Source organism: Anabrus simplex, chromosome 5 (assembly GCF_040414725.1).
Source record: "Anabrus simplex isolate iqAnaSimp1 chromosome 5, ASM4041472v1, whole genome shotgun sequence".
Classification (NCBI taxonomy): Eukaryota; Metazoa; Arthropoda; class Insecta; order Orthoptera; family Tettigoniidae; genus Anabrus; species Anabrus simplex.
In genome coordinates, this window is record NC_090269.1 from 187,244,723 (window position 1) to 187,270,327 (window position 25,605).

At 38.7% G+C, this 25,605-nt stretch overlaps 1 protein-coding gene across 2 annotated transcripts in view; it reads left to right on the forward strand.

Annotated features, from left to right (window-relative positions):
- Positions 1–25,605, forward strand: part of Pdk (pyruvate dehydrogenase kinase) — a 465,625-nt gene that overhangs the window by 388,612 nt on the left and 51,408 nt on the right. For both annotated transcript variants that reach the window (XR_011018266.1, XM_068227592.1), the window contains exon 6: positions 16,322–16,436. Coding sequence is in view for 1 of the 2 variants with exons in the window: in XM_068227592.1 (XP_068083693.1) it covers positions 16,322–16,436 (115 nt within the window). In the remaining variant the exon portion in view is untranslated. The remainder of the gene's footprint in view (positions 1–16,321; positions 16,437–25,605) is intronic.

Consider the following 25,605-nt stretch of genomic DNA (forward strand, 5'->3'; position numbering starts at 1 on the left):
TTGAAAAACTGGTCAAGGTGTATAAAACAGTTTTCGGTGATGTCTAGGAGAGGGCCTTTATTTAGAGTGCTGAGAATTTCAATATCCTGGTTTATTGTAGTGAAAGCATGTTTTGTGTCATGTATGTGTTGTCCCACTGCCGAAAATCTGTTGTGCTTTATTGCATTAACGTGTTCAAAGTACCTAATTTTGAAGTTGCGACCAGTTTGACCTATATAAGAAGAATTACAGTTGTGGCACTTAAAACGGTATACGCCTGATTTAGAAAAGACACTTGTTCTATTTAAGGAGTGGGAATTATGTAATAATTCAAGGTTTCTATTATTAGTTCGAAAAGAAATCATAGTATTATGTTTTTTGAAGACATTAGCTATACTATAGGTATTTGCATTGAATGTGAATGTGGTGTAAGCAGCTGGTTTGGGAATATCTTTTAAGAGTGTTGTGTTAGGGCGGTGTCTAAATTTGTTAATGATTTGTTCAATAAAATAAGAATTATAACCGTTAAATTTGGCAATAGAGCGGATGATGTTTAGTTCTTTATTTAAGTTATCCTTTGATAGCGGAATTTTGAAGGCGCGGTTAACCATACTGTTGTATGAAGCACGTTTATGTGACTGTGGGTGAAAAGAGTCTTGTTTTATGGTATTAGCTGTATGTGTGGGTTTTCTGTAAATCATATATGATAATGAGGAAGGTAATCTGTTTATTGTTATGTCTAGAAAATTAATAGATTTGTTTGATTCTGTTTCAAGAGTGAATTTAATATGTGGATCAATTTTATTGAGGCTATTAAGAGTAGAAGCTGCATTGAAAACTCTATCATCCAGTATAACAAATGTGTCATCCACATATCTAGCCCAAAATAATACATGTTTAAAGTCGTCATTGTTATCAATGAAATTGTGTTCTAAAAAGTCTAGGTATATTTCTGCAAGGATCCCCGAGGCTGGAGAGCCCATAGCTAAACCATCTTGTTGATAAATTGTATTGTCAAAGATGAAGAAGTTGTTAGTAACTACTAATTTTAAGAGGGTCATAAAATCATTAATTTCAAGTTTGCTTAAGCAACTATATGTATTTAAGTTATTTTCAATAATAGGAAATAATTTTCTGATATTAATACTGGGATACATATTGACAATATCGAAAGAGTGTAGAGAGTGGTGTGGTTGGATTTTGAAGTTATTTAATTTCTCAACTAGTTCTATGGTGTTTTTTACAGACTTATTCGATAAAAATTTGTAATTATTCTTAAGAAATTTATGAATGAATTGTGCTAATTTGTAAAGTGGGCTGGGTCTGTAATTAATAATTGGTCGAATAGGGACGTCAGTTTTGTGAATTTTAGGGAGAGATTTAGCGGTTGGTAGGCCTGGATTCATGCTTAATAATTTTGTTTTTTCATGTTCAGTAAATAAGAAAGAAGAGTTCTTAAGGGTTTGTTTTAGAAGACGTTGAATTTGTTGGGTAGGATCTTTCTTTGTTATAGAAAAGGAATTATTGCTGAAGAAATTTTTGGTTTTCTCGATATAATCAACTTTATCCATTATTACTGTAGTGTTACCTTTGTCAGCTTTTGTGATGATGAGGTCCTGGTCTTTAATTTTCTTTTTGAGGTTAAGAATGTGTTTACGTTCAACGAAGGGAACAGTGTTGCTATTATCATTGGATGTGTAAATCTTATTAAGTTTTCTTTTTACATCAAGTCTAATTTCGTCCTGTAGTTCTAAAGGCATTTTTTTGATAGCCAATTCAGATTCAGTGATTGTATTAAAAACACTGTTATTTTTATTTAAGTTAGGCCAGTTATGTTTAGGGCCTTTTGATAGGATTAAGTTATCATTATCATCTAGGGTTGTTTTGGATAAGTTTATAACAGGGGGGTGGAACTTACTAATTATACTGTCATGATTTTTTGGTTCATTAGGTAATTTAGTAAAAGGTTTCCTTGTCGTAGAGATATTTTTGAGATTGTTAAGTTTTCTGTCTAGAATTGATTGCTTTTTGGAAAGTATGAAGAATAATTTATCGTCTATATGGGATTGAAATAAGTCCCATTGAGCACTTGATAGTAGGCGAGTTGCTTCGAGGTGAGATTCGTAAAGACGATTGTTTAGGAAAGATTTCTTCCTATAAAGGAATTTAATTTCATTGGTTAACCATATCTTGTTAATTTTCTTTTGTGTTCTTGAACAATCATAAGAATTGCGATGTCTAAAACTACTTTTTACCATCTTATTACGGAGTATTGAAAGGTGGATCCTAACCTATAATATTGTACATCTTATTTCTCTATTCAATACGGAACAATAATGAAGTTTTTAACTTTAAATAGTACCACTATATTAGGTACGAAATAGGTTTGTGATTAGTAGCAGCCAAGAGCCTGGCCTGGGGTTTTCCAGTACCCGTGCGTCGTACCCATGTGAGCAACACCGCGGGTCTGGGCGTAGCCTGTGAGTTGTACCACTATATGAGCGACACCGTGGGTCTGCGTTGCCTGTGATTAGTACCCACTAGGTGAGGAACACCATGGGATAGTGTGACTAGTACACCTAGGTGAGGAACCTCATCGGTTTGCGTTGGCTATGAGTGGCGCCATTGTGTGAGAAACACCAAAGGTTTGCGTTACCTATACGAAGTACAATACTTGTGAGTAGTACCATCTTGTGTGGAACACCGTGAGTCTTCGCTACTTTTGATTAGTACCCCAACATGACAAATACCATGGTTCTACTTTCCTCGCGACATGTACCATTCTGTTGGGCCTTAGACGTGGATTTTGCACCCTGCAGACATCAAGCATCGTTGTGCTTTATAAGTGGTCCCTTGGTCAGTAATACTATTATTTACGATCCTTTTTTTTGAGTCTGATCCACTTTTTTGTTTATTTGTTTGTTTTTGTTTTTTGTTGGGTTCATGTCCATCCATTCATTCTTCATGACATTTTTTATTTTATTTTGGTCAGTGGATGAATTTGAACTTTTTGTTATTTCATTTCGTACCATTAGGGGCTGATGGCCTCGATGTTAGGCCCCTTTAAACAACAAGCATCATCATCATTAAGAGATAGTTTTAAGTTATTTAGGAAAATATTCGTTACTATACCTGGTAATGGTGAGCCCATGGTTAACCCTTCCTTTTTGACAATAGATTTTGTCATTGAATGTAAAACAATTTTGGTTCAAGGTTGTTCTAAGAAGATTAATTATTTTGTTTTGTTTCTTGTAGTGAATTGTTTTCTTTTAGATGTTTTTAAAATTTTAATGGATTCTTCTATTGGTGTATTGGTATATGTTAGGAGTGCTTTCTTTTTAAAACATTTTTAAGGGGTTCTCTCAGTTTGGAATGAACAAAACATCACAACCTTACTATTTACATTTCAAAATTCAGTGAACAGATAAATATAAACATGTATAGTAATGTCTTTGACCTGCTTACAGTAAATTCCACACTGGCAGTAGAAGATATACACTGCCTTCTTCACGCCTTCTCTCCTGGCTTTTTGTACAAGTCACCAGATGCCATCGTTTCAGAAACCATGAATATACATAGTATATAGGTTTAAAATTGTTAATGGAGGGCCACCCAACTTGATGAACATATGATTTTCAACTGTCCTCATATGCAAGGATGCTCTTGTTGGTGTCATGATCAAACTTATCTATGAGAAGCCTTGTTCACATTCGCTTGTCGAAATTGGGATGCTGCCCATAGTGTTAAAAAGGGGAAGTAGAGACAATGGGCATTTCTTCTTCATAAGATATTGTAAACATCAGGATTTGTCTGTCGTGGAGCTTAAAATGTTTACACAAGTTTTTTATCTCTGTCACTCCGTAATTTTTGACCAAATTATAGCATTCAAAACTTGAGCCAAATTTCTTGCTCCTTTTTTGAGAGTCACACCTTTAAACATTAACTGCGCTTCCAAGGTTTCAGTGTAATATGGTCCATGCTTTGTCTTTCATTCAGAAAACACCATAATTTGCTTGCATATCATTTTATGGGCAGAATAAATGGTGATGTCTTGTGCTTGCAACTCAGCACTAAGTTCTGCAAACTCCTAAAGTGCATCACACATCAGTGCAAGGTCTAATACAAAGTTAACATTAGTAATGCATTTAAGGAGTCCTCCATACATAATTTATTTGGTTTTGTCTCTTTTGGGATCATCTTTGAGACTTTGAAATAGGCCATTAAAACTTCAAAAAAATTTTCAGGCAGCTCTGAAGCTGGTAGCAACCCACCTTGTATCTAAAAACCTTCCAATTTTTAACACTAATGTTTCTAGCATGAGCTTGTAATTCCCTGGCATTTTTGGCAGACTGGTGGTAAACTGTGTACAGCTTGTCAAGGAAAGATTAGAAGTGGTTTACATGTGAACGGAAATCTTTGCTTACATCAGTTGTGGAAAGCTCTAGCCTGTGATTGACACAATGCCAGAACAAAACATTGGGAAACTGTTGCTTGATGTGAGTATTATTCCCTTCTTTTTTCCAGCATTACTGCAGCCCCATCAATTGCCACTGCAACAAGATTCTGTTTCAGAAACTCATAATTGAATCCCAGTGTTCTCAAATATGTCATCAATGAATTAAATTACACTGACTGACAGAGCAAATGCAACACCAAGAAGGAGTGGTTCGAAAGGGATGAAAGTTGGGGAAAAAACAGAGACGGCACGGACGAATAATTGATGTTTATTTCAAACCGATATGCAGGTTACACAATGCGCACAGCATCGACTCAGTAGGATGTAGGACCACCGTGAGCGGCGATGCACGCAGAAACACGTCGAGGTACAGAGTCAATAAGAATGCGGATGGCGTCCTGAGGGATGGTTCTCCATTCTCTGTCAACCATTTGCCACAGTTGGTCGTCCGTACGAGGCTGGGGCAGAGTTTGCAAACGGCGTCCAATGAGATCCCACACGTGTTCGATTGGTGAGAGATCCGGAGAGTACGCTGGCCACGGAAGCATCTGTACACCTCGTAGAGCCTGTTGGGAGATGCGAGCAGTGTGTGGGCGGGCATTATCCTGCTGAAACAGAGCATTGGGCAGCCCCTGAAGGTACGGGAATGCCACCGGCCGCAGCACATGCTGCACGTAGCGGTGGGCATTTAACGTGCCTTGAATACGCACTAGAGGTGACGTGGAATCATACGCAGTAGCGCCCCAAACCATGATGCCGCGTTGTCTAGCGGTAGGGCGCTCCACAGTTACTGCCGGATTTGACCTTTCTCCACGCCGACGCCACACTCGTCTGCGGTGACTATCACTGACAGAACAGAAGCGTGATTCATCGGAGAACACAACGTTCCGCCATTCCCTCATCCAAGTCGCTCTAGCCCGGCACCATGCCAGGCGTGCACGTCTATGCTGTGGAGTCAATGGTAGTCTTCTGAGCGGACGCCGGGAGTGCAGGCCTCCTTCAACCAATCGACGGGAAATTGTTCTGGTCGATATTGAAACAGCCAGGGTGTCTTGCACATGCTGAAGAATGGCGGTTGTCTTGGCGTGCGGGGCTGCCACCGCTTGGCGGCGGATGCGCCGATCCTCGCGTGCTGACGTCACTCGGGCTGCGCCTGGACCCCTCGCACGTGCCACATGTCCCTGCGCCAACCATCTTCGCCACAGGCGCTGCACCGTGGACACATCCCTATGGGTATCGGCTGCGATTTGACGAAGCGACCAACCTGCCCTTCTCAGCCCGATCACCATACCCCTCGTAAAGTCGTCTGTCTGCTGGAAATGCCTCGGTTGACGGCGGCCTGGCATTCTTAGCTATACACGTGTCCTGTGGCACACGACAACACGTTCTACAATGACTGTCGGCTGAGAAATCACGGTACGAAGTGAGCCATTCGCCAACGCCGTGTCCCATTTATCGTTGGCTACGTGCGCAGCACAGCGGCGCATTTCACATCATGAGCATACCTCAGTGACGTCAGTCTACCCTGTAATTGGCATAAAGTTCTGACCACTCCTTCTTGGTGTTGCATTTGCTCTGTCAGTCAGTGTAAATATGCCGCCAGCAGTGACATCTTGTAATTCACTAAAGCCCAAAAAACAGGGCAAGTTGGCCATGCGGTTAGGGGTGCGCGGCTGTGAGCTTGCATCCGGTAGATAGTGGGTTCGAACCCCACTGTCGGCAGCCCTGAAGATGGTTTTCTGTGGTTTCCCATTTTCACACCAGGCAAATGCTGGGACTGTACCTTAGTTAAGGCCACGGCTGCTTCCTTCCCACTCCTAGGCCTTTCTTGTCACATCATTGCCATAAGACTTATCTGTGTCGGTGCGATGTAAAGCAGCTAGCGAGAAAAAAAAAAGCCCAAAAATATGTTGTCTGGCTTACTTATATCTGGAAGAGTTGTTCTCGTGTACACTATCAATGATGATAGCTGACTCACTGTGGTACTTTCATCTATAAGGAGGATGATTTTGCTATCTCCATCTACTATCATCTTTACTATCTTTTTTCTAATTTCTGTTGCTATATGAGAAGCATTTGTTGAATGAAGAATGCAGCCTTATATTAATGCCATTCAACTCTTCCAAGTCAATTTCAGTTTCAAAATAGTGGAAGCCTTCATTCTTTTTAACTATTCTATATGCTGTTCAAAAAACATTGGCAGTTACTTCCTTTTCTTTTTTGAAAACCTTAGTACATGCAGTTTCCAAAGCTTTCAGTTTTGCCGTTTCTAATATTTTAACTGCAGCCTTATGAGCCGAAGTCCCTTTATGTTAAAATATTTTCTTGCAGAGAGAAAGCATTTGCTGCGATTTATATTCAGTTTGACCCGTTGCACAAATAGAAACTGAAATCCACTGCTGCGAGATGTTCATTTCTCATGATGTGGTTTCAGTTCCCAAATTACCAACTTTTTACAAGTTTTCCAGCCAATTTTTTTAGTTTTTACTAGCACCCACTCATACTTATTGCAAAATTCCTCTTTTTGACAAATCCCAGCATTTCAGAATGTCCTCAGTCTTATCACTACATGACACTGTTGGTGTTTCCTTGTCATTGTTTATGCTTGTATCATTCACTTTTACCTTTGTCAGTTCCTGGGGAGATATAAAATAGTTGTTTTATTCATCTTGGAAACTAACCACACATACAAATACAAAATAATTACATCACTTGCTACCAAACACCACATGTGTATAAAAGTAACTAAAGCATACAGGATTTCGTTATCAATGATTGTTCATGTACCGGTATATGTAAATGCTTCGATCATCACATCACTGCTATTCAGGTATTCAACTTCCCAACACTACTTAATACCATTTTCAAGCTGTTACATGAAATAAACTTCATCATAAAGCCCAGATTGTCATAAGTGTATACTTGTGAAATCCTTCATCAAACACTCCACCTTTGCAATACTAATTATTTGTCTTTATTTTAAGACAATATTATTAAAATTTGAGACATATTTTGTCCTCTTTTAGGACATCCCCAGTCAAAAATATACAAGACACTTCAAAACGTAGTAAGGACAATGAACACTTTGAATGTTGACTGAAAGTTCAAAATCACATGCATCCAATTAAAATGTGATTCTTTTGGCGTCATGTTGTGATAACTATTAAAAATATGAGCATGTTTAAAATAATACAAATTGTAATCTTTGGTGTGACTGTCAATGTGATGAAAAAGTTATGCACACGTTAGTAATTGTTGTAAAACTATCGGTAGTATGTGCAGGCTTGATGTAAATCTTAGTTACGTCATGAGTGAAGTGATGAATAGGTGGAATCTCTGATTTGAAATGCACAAGTTGGCATTTGCCATCTCAGCCTTGCTCTCATTTTCAAAAGATTGTGGTCTGTATTAGCATCTGTACCAGGTTGTGCCATACATTTCTTGATTTAATTTCTGTACCTTTGTTTCACCAGAATAAAATCTATTTGCTAATTACATATTCATTAGTAACATAATAGACTGTTAATAGTATTGACGAGGTGGAACCACATTTTTTAAAGGTGTTTAAATAAACAAATGTGTAATTAGTATTGTGTCAGTATGGACAGAAGATAATTGATCATTATGGTTAAAATAATTAAATCTATTTGCTGTTGATGACAATCTCCAGGGCTGATTCATGTATAGAGTTGTCGTTTAGAAGCTTGAAATATGGTGTTGGTTATGGTATAACCTTGCTGTTAAGAAATCCACCAGTCTCTGGCCCCTCCCATTTCTTACTCCAAGACCATGTTTTCCAGTGCTGGTACTTGAGGCACCTTCTGCCACCACAGCATTCCAGTCACCCATTATGATAACATTCCCTCTTTGTCTACTGCGGTCAACAAGTGAATTCTCTAAAAACATGTCTTCAGTCTCACTGTCATCCCTGTTCAACGTTGGCATGTATATATGTCGTCGGCTGTAACTCGATCCGAGTATATCGTCGTTGCCGGGACAAAACCTCCTATGTGAAATATTTTAGCTTAGAACTTTGGCCGGTAAGGTTCTGTCATCTAAGGTGCAATATTGTGTGACAGTTGTTAAGGCATTCTCGCTCTTCATAATGTATGTGCTGCGGGTCAGTATATCTCCAAAAATATTAACACATAGGAGGTTTCATCCCGGCAACGACGATATATAACTTCTTCTTGCATAAAGTGAGCGGTTCAACTCAGTTTATGGATGTGTTTTTAATGACTAAACAGACCAATCTTGGCATAAAACATACGCCCACACAAATCACTCTGAATAGATGCAGGAGGGCGGGGTTATAATTGACGGAGCTTTCTTGCTTGTTGCTAGGCCTCTTGATGTCTGTGGCATTCTCTTTCGAATAAGTTGATAGCGGTGGATGTAGTGCTCCGCCACAGTGAACAGTCCGCAGCACTTTCTTCCCATGTCTGTATATTTATACCAGTTGTCTTCATGATGTGTTTCAGCTGGTCCTTAAAACAATTAAGAGGGGCTCCACGAGGTCTGCTGCCGGAGCAAAGTTCACCATAAAGAATTTGGCAGCGAAGCCTGGTATCACTCGTGCGGTAAACATGGCCTAACCATCTCAGTTGATGAGCGATGATTGTTGCCTCAATGCTACTTAGCTGTGCTTTGTCGAGAACTGCAGTGTTAGTCACATAATCTTCCCACTTAATATTCAAGATGTATCTAATGTTTTGTTGGTGGAAGCGCTGAAGTTTTTTGATATCACAGCGGTAGAGTGTCCAAGTTTTACAGCCATACAGTAGCATGGAAATGACAACAGATTTGTACACGATGAGTTTGGTATGCAGTTTTAGGTCGTTATTCATGAAGACTCTGTGCATTAACCATCCAAATGCTGCATGCGTACATCTTTGTGAGCAGAGTCTTGCCAGATTGAAAAGGCCTCCATCAAAACGAAATTTAATCTCCATTCCTAAGTTGTTTGCAGATAATTCATCTGACACATCGAATAGCGAATTATTACGGTCGCACTTCTCTTCGGAATTCATGATATACTGGACTATGCAAGAAAATTTACACTGAGATATAATAGAGCAGTCGGAGAATTTTATTTATGTCATTGCTGGACGCAGTATAGGTGCAATTGTAACAGTAGTATGGCCTCTCCCTAGCTGTAGGCAATTTTTCTAACAGCTGAAAGTGGTGAAGTCTCACAGAGATAAGCTGAACTGAACTATGTCCTCTTAAATTACTGAGCCATTACTAGATGTCACTACTGTGTTGTTTACTTAGTTGAGAATTGTTTCTCTGTTGGAGTGGTACATATTGGGCGAGAGTCTTTTGTTTCTAAGATGTCACTACTGTCTGGTGATGCCATTATTAGACTTCAGTGGAGAGAAATTTTTTTTTTTTTTTTTTTTTTTTTTTTTTTTTTTTTTTTTTTTTTTTTTTTTAAATTCATTTCCTCCCCACTGAAGTCAGATACAGACCCTGAACATGAAGTTTATAACTTACAATGTCATTATTAACAAATCAGCCTGCTGCCTTTTCAAATCATTATCAACAAATCATCTCTACTGCCTGTTATGTCATTTTCTACCAATCAGCACCCAGCCTGTCCTTCCTATTCTGAGGCGTTCAGAATACAAGTGGTATAAGTCCAGATAAACCGCCTTTGTGACCTTGGGAGTTAGAGAGATATGGGAATAAAAAATTCAGCATATATTTTATAAATCCAAATTTAGTGTAGCAGTACTTGCAAAGAAAAAATAGTACTTTATTCTTTCCATGTGAATTTCAGTACATATAATAAACATTATTATAATAGCAAAAAAGCAAAGTCATCTCCGTACAGGCCATGAAGGCCCTTGGAGGGGTGGAAGGTAAATGCTTCCACTATCTGTAACCTCGGTACTTGATGGAGTAGAGTGGTTAGCTCTATGCCCGGCCACCTTTGCCCTCGGAAATTAACTTGGTACTCATTTTTTGATGTAGGCTAAGTGAACCTCAGGGCCATGTGCACCTCCGGAAGTAGAAATCTCGTTCCTTAAATTTTACAACTTCCTGACGGGCATTCGAACCCATGTCCTTCCGGGCGAACCGAGCACACCTTTACCGCCTCGGTCGGGCAGCCCCTATGTGAAACTATAATAACTTTTAAAATAGAAGTTATGGACTTCCTTCAGTTGTCTACTGAAAATTATTACAAAATATTCAGTATACATTTGAAGTTTATAATCGACAAAATTATGTCATTCCAATGTTTCCATTCACAGCTCTTGTATTGATCACATTTCTTTAAACATTCGCACACGGAACAATTCATCATTGATTTCAGCCTCTATGTCTTTTTGAGCAAGCTGTGATTGACAAATGTTTGAAATGCAAAGAAGATGCTTAATGAAAGTATGGTGGATGGGAGGAATGAAAGGCAGCAGATGCAACATATTCTTCTTCTTCTTCTTCTTCTTCTTCTTCTTCTTCTTCTTCTTCTTCTTCTTCTTCTTCTTCTTCTTCTTCTTCTTCTTCTTCTTCTTCTTCTTTGCATCAGTAACTGCACATCCCAGCATGTATGGATGATCTTGTTCTGGTAGCTGTAGTGTTGGTCTTCCTTTAACTTTCTTTGCCAAATTAAGTTAATGAAACTCTTATGTCAGGATTGAGGCTGATGTTGTATTTTAGTGAAAATTTGCAACCCTTTTCGTACCTCAACCATTGCGCTTGTAGCCAATGAACATTGTGACCATCAATAGCTTTTCTTCGGTTCACAATGGCTTCTTCCAATTTCTTAGTGGATAAGAAGTCAGTATACCTCGTTTGAATTGTTTTAAATGGACTTTTCCTCTTGGATTCTTTCACAGTAATCACCCAGTCATCTGAAAAACAAACAAACAAACAAACAAACAAACAAACAAACAAATACATAAATAAATAAATAAATAAATAAATAAATTAAATAAATAAATAAATAAATAAATAAATAAATAAATAAATAAATAAATATATTTAATTAATTAATTAAATTCATTCATTCAGTACAGATGTTGGAATACAAAATCACCAGATGAATCTATCATGATCTGATCTGGGACTATGTAACATTAAGTGAGGCTCTCCTCCCAGGAGATGACAACAAGGCTAGCAGCAATAAAGTAGGCAGTTATCTGAACTAACATGTGAAATTAAGTGCACTTCTCTTTCCTGCTTCAGGGACATCAGTTTAACTGTTCCACTGAAAATCTTTAATGTCATCACAGGAACTGCATGTGTCTTTTGATAGTAGCTTGAAATGGAGATTAAATTTGGTCGCAAAAATATTGTAATAGAATTTCTCTTTCACTAGTGTTTACATTCCTGCACACATATATTGTACATTTTGCAGATAGACAGTTCTGGGTGTAAATATATTTTTTCAGGATTTTTGTTTCTGGTGTAATGACTCTGAAAGGTAGGAAATATTTCATATGATTAGTAACATCAGTTTTAAAACTAGCCTTCATTTTCTTCTGAACACTCTTCTCTGTCCATAGTAATGATTAGCTGGTGTTATAGCAACAAAACATCAATATGCAACATGGGAGTGTGGACTTGCTTCACTTGTATTCTGAAATAATAAACAGCTGCTTCAGTGGTCATGTAAAGTGCTGCCACCTGGACACAAACAGCTCAGCTATGGACTTCGTTCACTACTCCTCTGAAAAAGCCCCATACTGGAGAGTATAATACGCCTCTGTTCTAAAATACAATCATTTTTTGACTTACGCCGCTTGTATTCCAAGTGCCTCATATATACTGTGAGTTTGAACCAAATGAATCTATCATGATCTGATCTGGGACTGTGTAACATTATGTGAGGCACTCCTCCCAGGAGATGACGACAAGGGTGGGACATCAGCAATAAAGTAGGCAGTTATCTGAACTATTATCTGCGTGTGGCGACGGGAAGATACCAGTGTTCGTCTCTAGCATGTAACTGTGCAACATCTCTCTTAATTTTAATATAGGGTTTCCTATTTTCTGTTAGGTCATGGAGGTTTTCTAAGCTGTCTACAGACATGGTTTAAACCTCTTAGAGGGACTATGTAATTCTGAGGATGTACAGGTGTATATCCTCATTTCCCTTATTCACTACACTTTGCTTTTTGCTGATTACATTTTTTAACTCTAAATTTCCATCCTATGTTTTGGACCTTAACTTTATATTCTTTGGTGTCTTCGTCACCACGTAGTATGTCACCAGATTTTCTGCCCTAATAGGTTTTATGACAAGTCATGTCATGGGATTGCTTGAGGTGTTCAGCATCCTTTTCATTTTGTTCTTGGCCTTTCGATTTACCTTTGTTTTTCCATTTCTTGGCCATATAGTATGAGCTTTGGCTTCTGTGTTTTCTGGATCCTTCGATCCTTAAGTTATGAGTAGCTTCCCTATTGAGTAAGGGTAGCGACTGTAAAAGCTGATTAGCTTTTAGGTTTCATAATGGATGTTCTTTTCTGTACTCTTAAATGGAAGTTGAGGTATGGCTATTTCAGCCATTGAAATTAAAATTATGGTTCAGGGTGCGACATTCTCCTGACATGTCACTAGTCAAATCTGAGTTTTATTTTTTTCCCCTTTTCATAAATTTGTTTTGGAAGCTCTAGCTTCTTAAGAGGCAACAGCCTCACTGTTTTCGTTCAATAACCAAAGATGTGTTGACTTACTGGTCAGGTAAAGATGTGAAGTCTTGTGTGGAAGGATGGAAGCTTATTCTCCCCATTCTGTATACTAAGCTTTAAAGCTTAATTGTTATTTCTGTTGTACCTTTTCTATTGCTTTTGAAATCTTACTGTTGTTGTTGTTCTGAAAAAAAATTATCAATCTAAAGAAAAGAAAAGATAACTTCAAAAATATATTCCAAATTTAATTTGTTTTGGTATGCATTTGTTGAGTGTCTGACCCACAGAAACACGGTAACAACAATAATATTCATCAGTTCTTTTAAAATACAAATGTTTTAATATATATATTGTGCTTCGCCCTCTAAGGAGCACGTAAACTTAGCGCTGGTTTTCTTGTTCTTCTTACCTTCCCAAAACTTCCTCATCCTTTCTCTTTGGGCCTGTCTTCTTTTTTGCGTCCATGGATTTTTTTAGTTTCAAGTGTTTTAATATAATTGTTACGGGTTTCCATGGCTCACAGAGGATTAAGAAGCGCCTGGGTTGAATGGCTGGACAAGGAATTAACTAGAGTGGAACTTAACACAACAACTTTGGAATTTTTATTTCTTTCCTTTTCTTTTTTCTAGTTTAAAATTGTTATATAGAAAATCTGAATGGATAACAGACAAAATGTATGGGTTATTAATGAGCTTGTCAGCTCTAACAATAACAGGGACTTAGAAGTCCAAAAATCAGGTACAAAACTTGTGATAATTAACAGTTAGGTTGATTTACATAGAAAAGATCGTTATTGCCCTTGCTCTTCTATAAGAGCAGGATTTGCTTTCAGAAGTTACATTACTCAGGAGTCTGAGCTCCACAATACCATAGTTTGGCCTCGCGGAGGCATCAGTTTCTTACGGTGCAATAAAATTCCACCTCACATTAAAGTGTTCATGCACAGTTGCCCCATTGCGGACTTATCCATTTCACAATAGTCACTGTTCCCAAAAAGAACTAATACAATGAAAATTTTACATACTGAAAAGAATATACAGGAGCACAATAGCCCATACTACGTGGCCTTAATGATAAAAAAAAAAGGTTGCACATAACCGGCCATAAACAAAAGTCAAGGAGGCGAAACTCTTGCACTCCTTCAAGAAATTGTTAAAACCCTAAGTGGGCTTATAGCTCAATGATACGAAGGCTAATCCTATACTGCACTGGGGTGACTGATTGAGAAACATTAGAGCCAAAAAGATTTACAAAATTTAGAGGTTTTGAAACTTTTAGTCACCCCATGTAAGGTTGGATGGAATATGGCAGAGGGTCATCACTCATCGTTCCCTTATGTTACATATTTCCCAGTAGGGAATAGAACAGAGTCCTCAGACTTGCCAAAATTCTACATTTTAACCACAATTATTACAAAATTACATTAAAAGGAAAGAGATTGATACCTTCACCTCAAACTATCCATGGAGGCTATCACATGTCTAGGTAAATTCTGTTATTAACTTGAGTCGCTGGATCTTCCTCACGCAGGCCTCCCCCCTGCCTCCCTAGATTATGTCGCACTCCCCAAACACTGGAGCAATTCAGACAAAATGGCCCTAAAGCACCCTGCTTTTATAGTGCCATCAGGGGAAGATTCCAAAACTCTTTACTGATAGGTTGGATTCCTATACACACCCCTGCTTTTAATTGGCTAGAGAAAATATTTCCAAGTTTTTGATAGGTTGATTACAATTGAGGAGGAACCAGCTGAAGTGTTGACAACCTCGGTACATTAAAAAAACAATCCTCAGAACCAGGTTTCCAAACATCAAAAATAAACATTACTCTATGAAATAATTAGAGTTTTGCCCGCGAGAGGGAGCAAATAAATCGATGATAGAGACATCTAACTGTACAAGACAAAAGTTTCTGGAGTTCACTAGTTCAAGTTTGTTTACATAGATGGCCTTTAGAGGAGGCGTGCAGTTTAAATAGCCAGGGAAGGTGTACTCATGGTACAATGATGATGATGATGATGATGATGATGATGATGATGATGATGATGATTGTGATGTTGGTAACAAAATACAGCACAACAAAGAAGGTTAATCATTTAAAATATTTAGGTGAAATCATTGAACCTACAGGTGAGAAAGAATAGCACAAAAAAACATGTGACTCAAAATGCAGAAAGCATATGGGAAAACCGCGGACATCTACAGCAAAAAATGCATGTGCGTTAACACAAAAATTCAACATTACACGACGGTCGTCAAACTGAAACACTCTATGCCAGTGAGACCTTAAACCTTAGCTATAAAGGGGATCGTCTAAATATCAAGAAAGCCGAAAGGAATATCATCCAAAAAATCCTGGGCTCAAAACTTACAGATGAAGGATATCGTCTACAATTGCACAAGATCACAGAAAAATATTTAAACATTGAAATAGATTTCCATAAACGACGATGGTTTTATGGACACATTATGAGGTTAGATGACAACCGACTAACAAAGAAAATATTGATGTACTCACAAACATTAAAAATGACAACGGTTTGGATCAAAAGTGTCCAAACTGATCTCAGTAATGCCAACATCACACCTACAGATATCAAAGACTGCAAAACTTTCTGACATAAGATCTACACTTGGGATGTTTCTTCAGAAGATAAGCCGAGCAGATCTAGGAGAAAATGGACTGACGAACGTCGAGCTAAACATAGCAACATGATGAAAGAATTCTGGAAGAACAAGAAAAATAACAACTGCAAATCATGATTTGCTTTATGTGATCCTTTATTGGTCGAAACAAAGTAAATAAATAAATCAAGTGTGATGTGATAGAATCTGGTGGTGATCTTTCAGAATGAAATATGTCATTCTGTTATTAATTAAATGTTATCTTTTACAGGTATATTGTGTTAGTAATGAAATGTTTTCTTTTTCAGGTTTTTCTAGTTTTATTTATCTTACATTAGTTTTGGCAGACTGGAAAACTTCAATGTTATTCAGTAACCCAGTCAAAAACTAAAGTTTTAATTTTATATGCAAGTTAAAACTGAAAAGAAAATTGCTTCCACTTTAACAAACAAACAAAAACTTCAACCACCAAGAAATTATAAATATTTACCCAGTACTGTGCATTTTTAGGAAAATGGGCTTGGCACTTTTAGTAGAGTGCTATGGAATTTCAGCTGGCACTAGATTAATGCATGCTGCTCGTATGTGATTAGGCATTGATAAGCATCCTCGTCTGTTTATGTAGGTGTCTGATCGAGGCGGTGGTATTCCTCGGAGCCACATGGACCAGTTGTTCAACTACATGTATTCGACAGCACCTGAACCTCCAAAGACAGATGCCCACACAGTTCCTCTTGCTGGTGAGTTGACTTTGCCATCACACAAGGAGACTCCATCAACAGTTCTTCAAACTGATTCTGCTTTCCAGCTGTCCAGTTGTGCTGCTCTCATGTACAGTATGTACAATATATGTGGTTTGCAGCTCCGTAGATCTGCCTGCGCCTAACCTAGCTGTTGTTTCACTGTAATTACAAGCATTTAATAGTGTTAACTTAGTAATTTTGGGAGGAGATCAAAATCACAACCAGCACCTACACTGACATTTTATTAAGTTCTATTGACCACAATGCAGCTATAACTTGAAGTTCAACCTTTCAACTAATGACTCCAGATATTCTTATATGACAAGTGCATAACAAGAGTGTTGGCAGTTTGGGGGCTAGAGAGAGAGGGTAGCTCAGTTTTACTGGGGAAGGAGATACTCTTACTAGCTATTGTGGCAGCTCATGAAGTTTGGTAATAGGGGTTCACATATTTAATTTTTAAATTTACAACAACAACAACAATAATAATTATTAATAAGGTTGTGGATCGTGAGGTGAAACACGATGTCCATTAATGGGTTTACTGTACACAAGAATAGAACAAGATTAACAGAAAGAATACATCTCAGCAGGTCAAGTGAGCAATGCGAACTGAACTGTACAAATATAAAGGTAATCCCAAAACAAAGGTCTCCTATTTTTTTACAAATACATAGACCTGTTTATTTCTACAATGGTTTACATCATTTTACAGCTTGAACATTTAGCTATTTTTCTACATAATCACCATTTCGGTCAATGCATTTTTGTAGACGCTGTGACAGTTTTTGTATGCCCATGTCATACCAGCTCGTTGCCATGCTGTTCAGGAAGTTGTGAGCGGCGCTTCGGGAAACCTCAGGGACCAAAGTGCAGAGATCATCCAGGGTGATCCGCCGATCTTCACGCATGATTTGCTCAACCTTCACGACTGTCTCAACAGAAATTGATGGTCTCCTGCTCCTTTGTTCGTTCATCGTGAATTTCAGTCCGACCGGCTGCAAACTCTCTAACCACTTATGAACATTTTTGACATCCATGCACGACTCACCATACACTTCCGTCAATTGTCGATAGATTTCGGTCGGTTCAGTACCTTTTTCATTCAAAAACCGAATAACTGCGTGCACTTCGCACTTGGCGGTAACATCCAACGGGAGCTCCATTCTCAGTGGCTGCCAATCCTACACTGAGTGCCTCAGCGCAGCATGCGCATGTTTATATGTGAGCGCGGGAAACTCTCTTCATAGTATTGTGACCAACAGCCACACGAACGGAGTTCAGTATTTATAAAAAGCAGGAAGCCTTATTTTTGGGATTACCCTCATATGGCTGCACATAGTCAAGGATAAAACACCGAATAACACCAGAAGGCAGCACTAGAGTGTGGCTCAGTTTGAATCATACATAACACCCATTCTCAAAGTGATGATCACCCTAATAGTTCACTTCTTGAGACTGAGGTTGTTCAAACATTTCCAATGCTTGACACTGGGTAGTCTTTTTGTGAGCACATCAGCCGGCATCTCTTCCGTCGCAAGTTACTTCAAGTTGATTTCTTCCGCAGACAGAGTTTCCCTCACAAAATGATGACGCACATGAATATGCTTTGTGCACGAGTGGAATACAGGGTTCTCAGCCAATTTCTGTGCTCCTTGATTGTCAATGTGTAGATTGACAACTGGCAGTAGACTCTTGCTAATCTCCTCAGACTTCCATCATAGGTATATTGCCTCTTAGGAGACATCGCTGAGAGCCATATACTCACTCTATAGATGAAAGCGCAACTGAGCGCTGTTTACTTGACTCCCACGAAACAGGACCTCAACTCATTGTGAAGGCGTATCCAGTGTAGGATCTCATGTCATCAATGCAGGCAGTCCAGTAAGCGTCAACATAACCAGCTAAACTGCCCCCTCCTGGTGTGAAGGTGATGCCTAAGTCCAATGTCCCCTCGAGGTAATGTAGCCCACGTTTTGCAGCCTGCCAATGGCTGGCACCAAATCATTAATTGAACTGAGTTAGAACACTGGTTGCATGAGATATGTTGGGTTGTATTCCAACAGACAGGTACACGAGTGCACCGATGAGCTTGTGGTATGGTGGTTTCTTTCCGTCCTTGATAGTCCAAGTGTTTGTCTTCTATAGCTTCATCCCAGGATCAAGTGGCGTGGAGAGTGGGCGACATGATGACATTCCAAAGTGATCAAGTATGTCCAAGATGTACCCTCGTTGACTCATGGTGATTTTAGAATCAGTGCAATTGAATTTGATTCCCAAACAGCATGATATGTCACCCAAATCATTAATCTCAGAAGACATCTTCATGAATCCGTAGAGCCCATCGATTCTTCTGGGATTCCAACATAGAACACTAATATCGTCAACATAGACTTTATCAGTAGATCATCTCCCATAGTTGTTATGTAGACACTCGCATCCCCGATAGTTGGCTTTGCTCCGAACTTCCATAACTCTTCATCTAAACACTGATACCAACAGCGTCCAGCCTGTTTCAACCCATATAATGCTTTCTTCATGTGTCATACTCTGTTTCCTTTCTGTAGCTCAGGTAACATCATCTTGGCCTTGTTGATTACATCTTCATTGCCATACTTCCTTTCAATGATGTACTTTAAAACTCTTTCAGTATACTCTGGAACTTCCATCCAAATCTCTTTGTCAACAATACCATTAAGGAACGCAGTGGAGACGTTGAATTGTCGCACATGCATCTCACGCTGTACTGCGTGAGCCATACCTAGGCGAATGGAACTGAGTTGCGCCACGGGAGCATAGGTTTCACCGTAATCCGCTCCATGACGTTGAGAACATTCCTTCGCGACAACTCTAGCTTTCCATTTAGTTACAGAGCCATCAGCACTGTGTTCGTTTCTCAGCAATATCGGACTCCTAACAGTTGAACAATTCTTCAGATGCTCTACCAAGTCCCAGGTATCATTCTTCAGTATTGAGGAAAACTGCATCGCCTGCATCCACTTTTCTTCATCAGGACCAGAGATGATTGACTGGGAACTTCTGCTATGCTCATGACATCTGAATGATCATTGCAAGTGACTAATCTCATGTTTTAATCTGTATTGAAATCTGTTGATTTACATTAACAAAGTTTCATTATGATCCACCTATTCAATACATTATAATATTATCACATTTAAAATATCTGGTGGAACCCCACAACCTCGGATAACACCAAACTGACAAACAGCAATTGGAGGGACATACAACAAGATAAACTACCCAACAAATTTTAAATACGATCGTCGATTCACGTCCCTTTCAATCATGCCTTATTAAATCCATTATTTCAACGTACGGTCACTGACGTCAACAAGAGCATTCGCCGAGGTCAAATGACAATAAGCATTTAAATTTCTTGATGACCAACATTCATCCTATCACAAGTTTAATTATCAAATTGACAAGATCCTTGAATCTTTATAGACTCTTATCCTCAAAGGATAAAAAAACATTTTTACCAGATCTCATTACCAAGAAAATCTTCAAATTTAGCTCTTAAGATTGATTTTCACGTCTTTCTAAGATTTTAGACATGCTACTTGTTTTAAATATTTTAGAACAACTCATTCTTCCACAATTTTAATGTATCTTTCCTATTAAGCACATGTTATTAAGGCATGTCTCCAAAGATTCTGTATTGTATGATATTCTAGTAGAGTAAGTTTTAAGTTTGTGAAAAATGGTCTAATCTATATATATAAAATAAGAGTTTTGTCTGTACATTGCTCAGAATTTGAAAATAATGGTATTTCTGTATCGGTCATGTCCATAGTAACAAGAAAATGCACTTTTTGCTTCTCCGTAATTTCTGTCTGTCTGTCTGTCTGTCTGTCTGTCTGTCTGTCTGTCTGTCTGTCTGTCTGTCTGTCTGTCTGTCTGTCTGTCTGTCTGTCTGTCTGTCTGTCTGTATGTATGTATGTACACGCATCACGAGAAAACGGTTGAAGCGAATTTCTACAATCTAGGCTATAAATCATTTTACTCACGCTGAGTGAAATGGTAGTTTAGGGGAAGGCCTAAAATTGAATTCTCAACTATTTATGTTATTAGTGGTCTATTTTAAAGAAAATGGGTATGCAAAGTTGGGGAATAAGTTGCTACAATCTAGGCTATCAATAATTGTATTCACGCTGAGAAAAATGGTAGTTTAGGGGAAGGCCTGAAATTTAATACTCAAATATTGTTATTAGTAGTCCTATCTTGATGAAAATCGGTATGTAAAGTCAGGAAATAAGTTGCTATAGTCTAGGCTGTAAATTATTTTATTCACGCTGAGTGAAATGGTAGTTTAGTGGAAGGCCTAAAATGTAATTCTCAAATATTTCTTATTAGAGGTGTAATCAATGAATGCTACATAACTGTTATATAGTATTAAATTTCCTATTACTCATGTCTTATACATTGTTACCGTACTGGCTATGATCACAAAGATATTCATGAATTTGGATTTTTGTTACTAAGTCCATATCAGCACCGAGTAACGAGAAAATGGGTAAACAGTATTTAATAAAAATCGGTGTGTAAATTTGGAGAATAAGAAACTACAGTTTACGGTATAAAATATTTTACAAATCACGGAGTTGGAAAAAAACTAAATGTGAAGGCTTACAATATAGAAAGCTCATAAGATTGATCAACAATACCATTACATTGACCATTGTTTGTCGTGATGTGCTTTGGGTCTTCTGTTGCCCCTCATCTCCGGTAGATAGGATTACTGCTGTGTACAGAGTATTTTTTTATTTGATTTACGTCGCACCGACATAGATAGGTTTTATGGCGACAATGGGATAGGAAAGGGCTAGGAGTGCCTTATGTCTTAATTAAGGTACAGGCCCAGCATTTTACTGGTGTGAAAGTGGGAAACCACAGAATACCATCTTCACCACTGCCGGCAATGGGGTTCGAATCCACTATCTCTCGGATGCAAGCTCACAGCTGCGCACCGCTAACCACACAGTCAATTCGCCCAGTCGTACAGAGTGTAACAGCGTGCCTGAATATTGATGGGAAGTAGCTGGGGAGTTAGATAACTTTCTTCTTTAGCATGCCATTCCCCTGGTTTATAAATTTTCTGATACTACTGGTACGTAACACACTGGATCATTATAGCATTCGGGCTATTCAATCCCTACTCTGAGGCACTGATTGGAATGAACAGTGTGCATATTTAACGGAATAATGGCAGATGAGTGTTCATGGCAATCTGCGGCCTGGTCATCCCAGCTCTGGAACTTTGGACTATTAGATTGGCACCGCAATCTAACCGCTGCACTGTTCGTTAAAAGTGATAAAACGTGCGGCTTTCCATTTGATCGAGTATTTTGTATGATAGCATTGCTTTTAATCGCTACATTCATACTTACGTTTTTTGTAATGATGTTTGTTGATTTCAGTTAGGAAAACCACAAAGTCAGTCTTTCTGAGAATCCCGTAGCAAAGCACGGGTATATCAGCTAGTAGTTCATAAGTCATTATTTACAAACATAACCTTTCTTCGAAATTCAGATTTGGCTGATGATGCTCTGTAAGGGAGCAAAACATGTCCCACATATAACTTTTTAACTAATGAAGATACAGTATTTTATATGTGACAACATTATAATATATTGAATAGATGGATCATAATAAAACTTTGTTAATGTAAATCTGAATGATCTCCGACTTGCACTTTAGTAACCTGGTGTTTCCTTGGTCGGGCTAGTTTTTTCATGAGAACTTTCTTAGGCCTTCCTGGCCTGTGCTTCATCAACGTTGCAAGTTCAACTGGAAGTGGATCCACATCGAAACCCAAGAAATCTGGTTAGTCCTCTGAATCTGGCAAGTTCGGTTGTATATCACTTTGCTGAACTGGAACATTGATAGAGTCATCCCTGTTCACCATGACATCAAATGTTTCTACTGTCGACACATGTTCTGCTTTTTTTGTCAACAGTCTCGGCGATATCTGCCATCTATTCTGGGAGGAAATCTTCATAACGACGACCATCCACCTATGGAAGTTCTTTCAGGAACTGTACATCACACGAAATCTCCACTCGACGTTCCTCAGGCATCCATATTCTGAAGGCCTTCAAACCTGCAGCAAAGCCCACGAACACATCCTTTCGCGCATTTGGATTAAACTTGCCTGTGTTCTTGGTTCGATTTAAATGGTAGACCAATGAACCAAATTCTTGTAAGTTTCCTTCATCTGGTTTCGCTCCCATCCATGCTTTGAACGGCGTATTTCCATCCAGTGCAGTTGTTGGGTAGCGATTCCTGATGCAATTTGCATTTGACAGTGCTTCTGCCCAGAACAAAGGTGGGAGGCCAGACTGGATCAGTAGACACCGAGCCATTTCATCTAGGGTGCGCTCGGCTATCCTGTTCTGCTCAGGCTTGTGTGGGACCATCAATCAACGTTTAGTGCCGGAGCTCTTCAATAAATTATTAAACTGCTTGTTGACATACTCCATTCCATTATCAGATTGCAGGAACTTTACCTTCTTGTTGAACTGCGTCTCAGTCATGGTTTTCAAGGCCTGGAATTCATCAAGTACTTTGCTATTCTTTTGGAGAAAACGAAGTTCACTCCAATGTGTACAGTCATCGATGAATGTAACGAAGTATCTGGCACAGCCATTTGATTCGACCTTCATGGGCCCACACATACATCCGTGTGTATGAATTCACCTTCGAGATGATTTAAGAAATGGCTGATGTGTCATTTTCCCCTGTAAACAAATCTCACATTCGATGCCAGAGTTAATGTCACTAATTTCAAGCCCTTGTACTACGTGATTTCTTGCTGCTTCTCTTTGATCTTTGACATTCAGTTGTCCCATTTTCCTGTGCCAGTCCATCAAAGATTTCCTGTCTTCACAGCTTGCCAGAGTTTTCTGCAGCTTGATCGAGCAGCTTTCTGCGGCTCGATCACACGTGAATCACCCATAAAGTATAGTCCGTCAATCCGATCCATGTGCGAAACTACATTGCCGTTCTTTTTATTGATAAATTCAGCCTTGGATTCATCAAATGCTACACGATAACCCTTGTCAACAATTCTCCCAACTGACAGAAGTTTGGTTCATATACCTGGCACGTGCAAAACTTCACTCAAGTCAACTGTCTTATCACGTTCATTCACTCGTGTCATCATCAACTGTGCAATGCATTTCGCACTGATTTTTGTGGAGCTGGAGTTCACCAAGTTCAATGTTTCACAAATGTTTGATTTAATACACTTAAAACTGTCAACGTCCCTGGCAGTGTGTGCGGTACACCCACTATCCAAACACCACAGTTTCTTGTTTGTCAAATGGACCAATGAGACGTTTGCTTCATTATGCATGCTTGAAACTGGCAGAGTGTACGACATGTTTTCAGGCTTGCTTTAGTTTTGGTCACTTTTCATTCTTGATCAACGATTTGCTGCTTTTTGACCCGATTTTTTGCACTTGAAACACCTGAATGTGTCACTATCATGCTTATTCGATTTACATGGTTTAACACAGTTCTGACTGTTGTTATCGTTCTGTTTCTGCACTAACATCGCATTCTGCACACATTTGTCAGTTACTCGATCGCATGTCACTTTCCTCGGCTATTGTTATGCGCAATGTTTCGGGACTCGGGAGTTCGTCATGTGACTCGATTGTGATACGAAAATGATCAAAACTCACTGGTAAATTGTAGAGTAACAATATCGACAGAAGGTCATTGTTTACCGGTACTTCCATATCACTGAGTCGGTCAACAGCATAGAATAATCTTTGCAGAGGATTATGAACGTCGTCGCCCTCTTTCATGCGTTGAAGCACTGTTTGCTTCAGCCAGGTTAGCTTTTCTCGCAGGGCCTTTGGACTGGTAGACACTACCCAACTTTCGCCAATGTTCTCTCAACATCATACAACCTTTCACTTGTTTCAACTCGGTTGAAAAGATTCCCAGAAGTATGTCTAACATAGCCTTACTGTCTCCTGATTCCCCTGCCGTTAGTGCGGTTGCATTCTCTGCATTTACCTCGGGTTTCATTTTCGCACAACTCAGGTTAGTTAGTTAGTTTATTGCCTTTCTTATATGGCGGGGCTCAGGCTATGAAGCCTGCTATTATGCCAAACCATATTATACAACAGCTTTATAAAATCATTTTTACATGTATTTCTAAAAATCACTAAAAGTAATTTACTTAACCTCTGAAATTTCTATCCTTATTGATAATTAAGAGCTAATTATTAAATTTTACGTTGGTGAAATCTACTTTTTACATATTTGAATACCACATTAAACATTTCCTTTTAAATAGCCTCGGATTGCCTATGCCTCTAATTTCAGCTGGGATTGAGTTCCAGGAACGTATGGTAGCAGGTATGAATGAGTTGTTGTACGAGTTACTGTGGTGGATGGGAATGGACTAGAGGGAACGTGTGGATGACCTTGAGGGAGCTCTATCGGAAGGGGAGAGGTATTTAAAGTCTGTTCTAAGATAATCTGGTTTGCTCGTTTGCAGAATACTGTGGAGAAGGGAAACAGCGTGGTATTTACGTCGTTCAGTCAATCTTAGCCACGACAGCTGAGAGAGGAAAGGGCTAATATGAGTTTGTATTGGGATATTTAATACGAATCGAGCACAAGCATTGTAGGCTCGCTGTAGTCGACATGAAAGTGTTTTACTCATACTATTATAAACTACATCTCCGTAGTCAAATATTGGAAATATTAGACTCTGTACTAATAATTTTCTTGTGTTTCTTGGAAGGAAGTCCCTCATCCTTTTTGCAGAATGTAATGAGTAGAATACTCTTTGACAAATTTTTGTGACGTGTTCCGACCAACTTAAATATTTATCGAATACTACTCCAAGGTTCTTTACATGATCGCTAAATGTTACTGGTATTCCACTGAGCATAACACTGGGTATATACATGTTTTGTATTTTAGCATGAGATTTATACGTGCCAATTATGATGGCCTGTGATTTTGATGGGTTCATTTTCAGGCCATGTCTGCTAGTCCAGTCATTAACATTTGCTAGGTCTTCGTTTAACTTAGTGATTGAATTGTTTAAGTCATTAGGCTTTGTGTGAATATATAACTGTATATCATCTGCATACAGGTGATATTTACAATTGGTCAGCGTCTC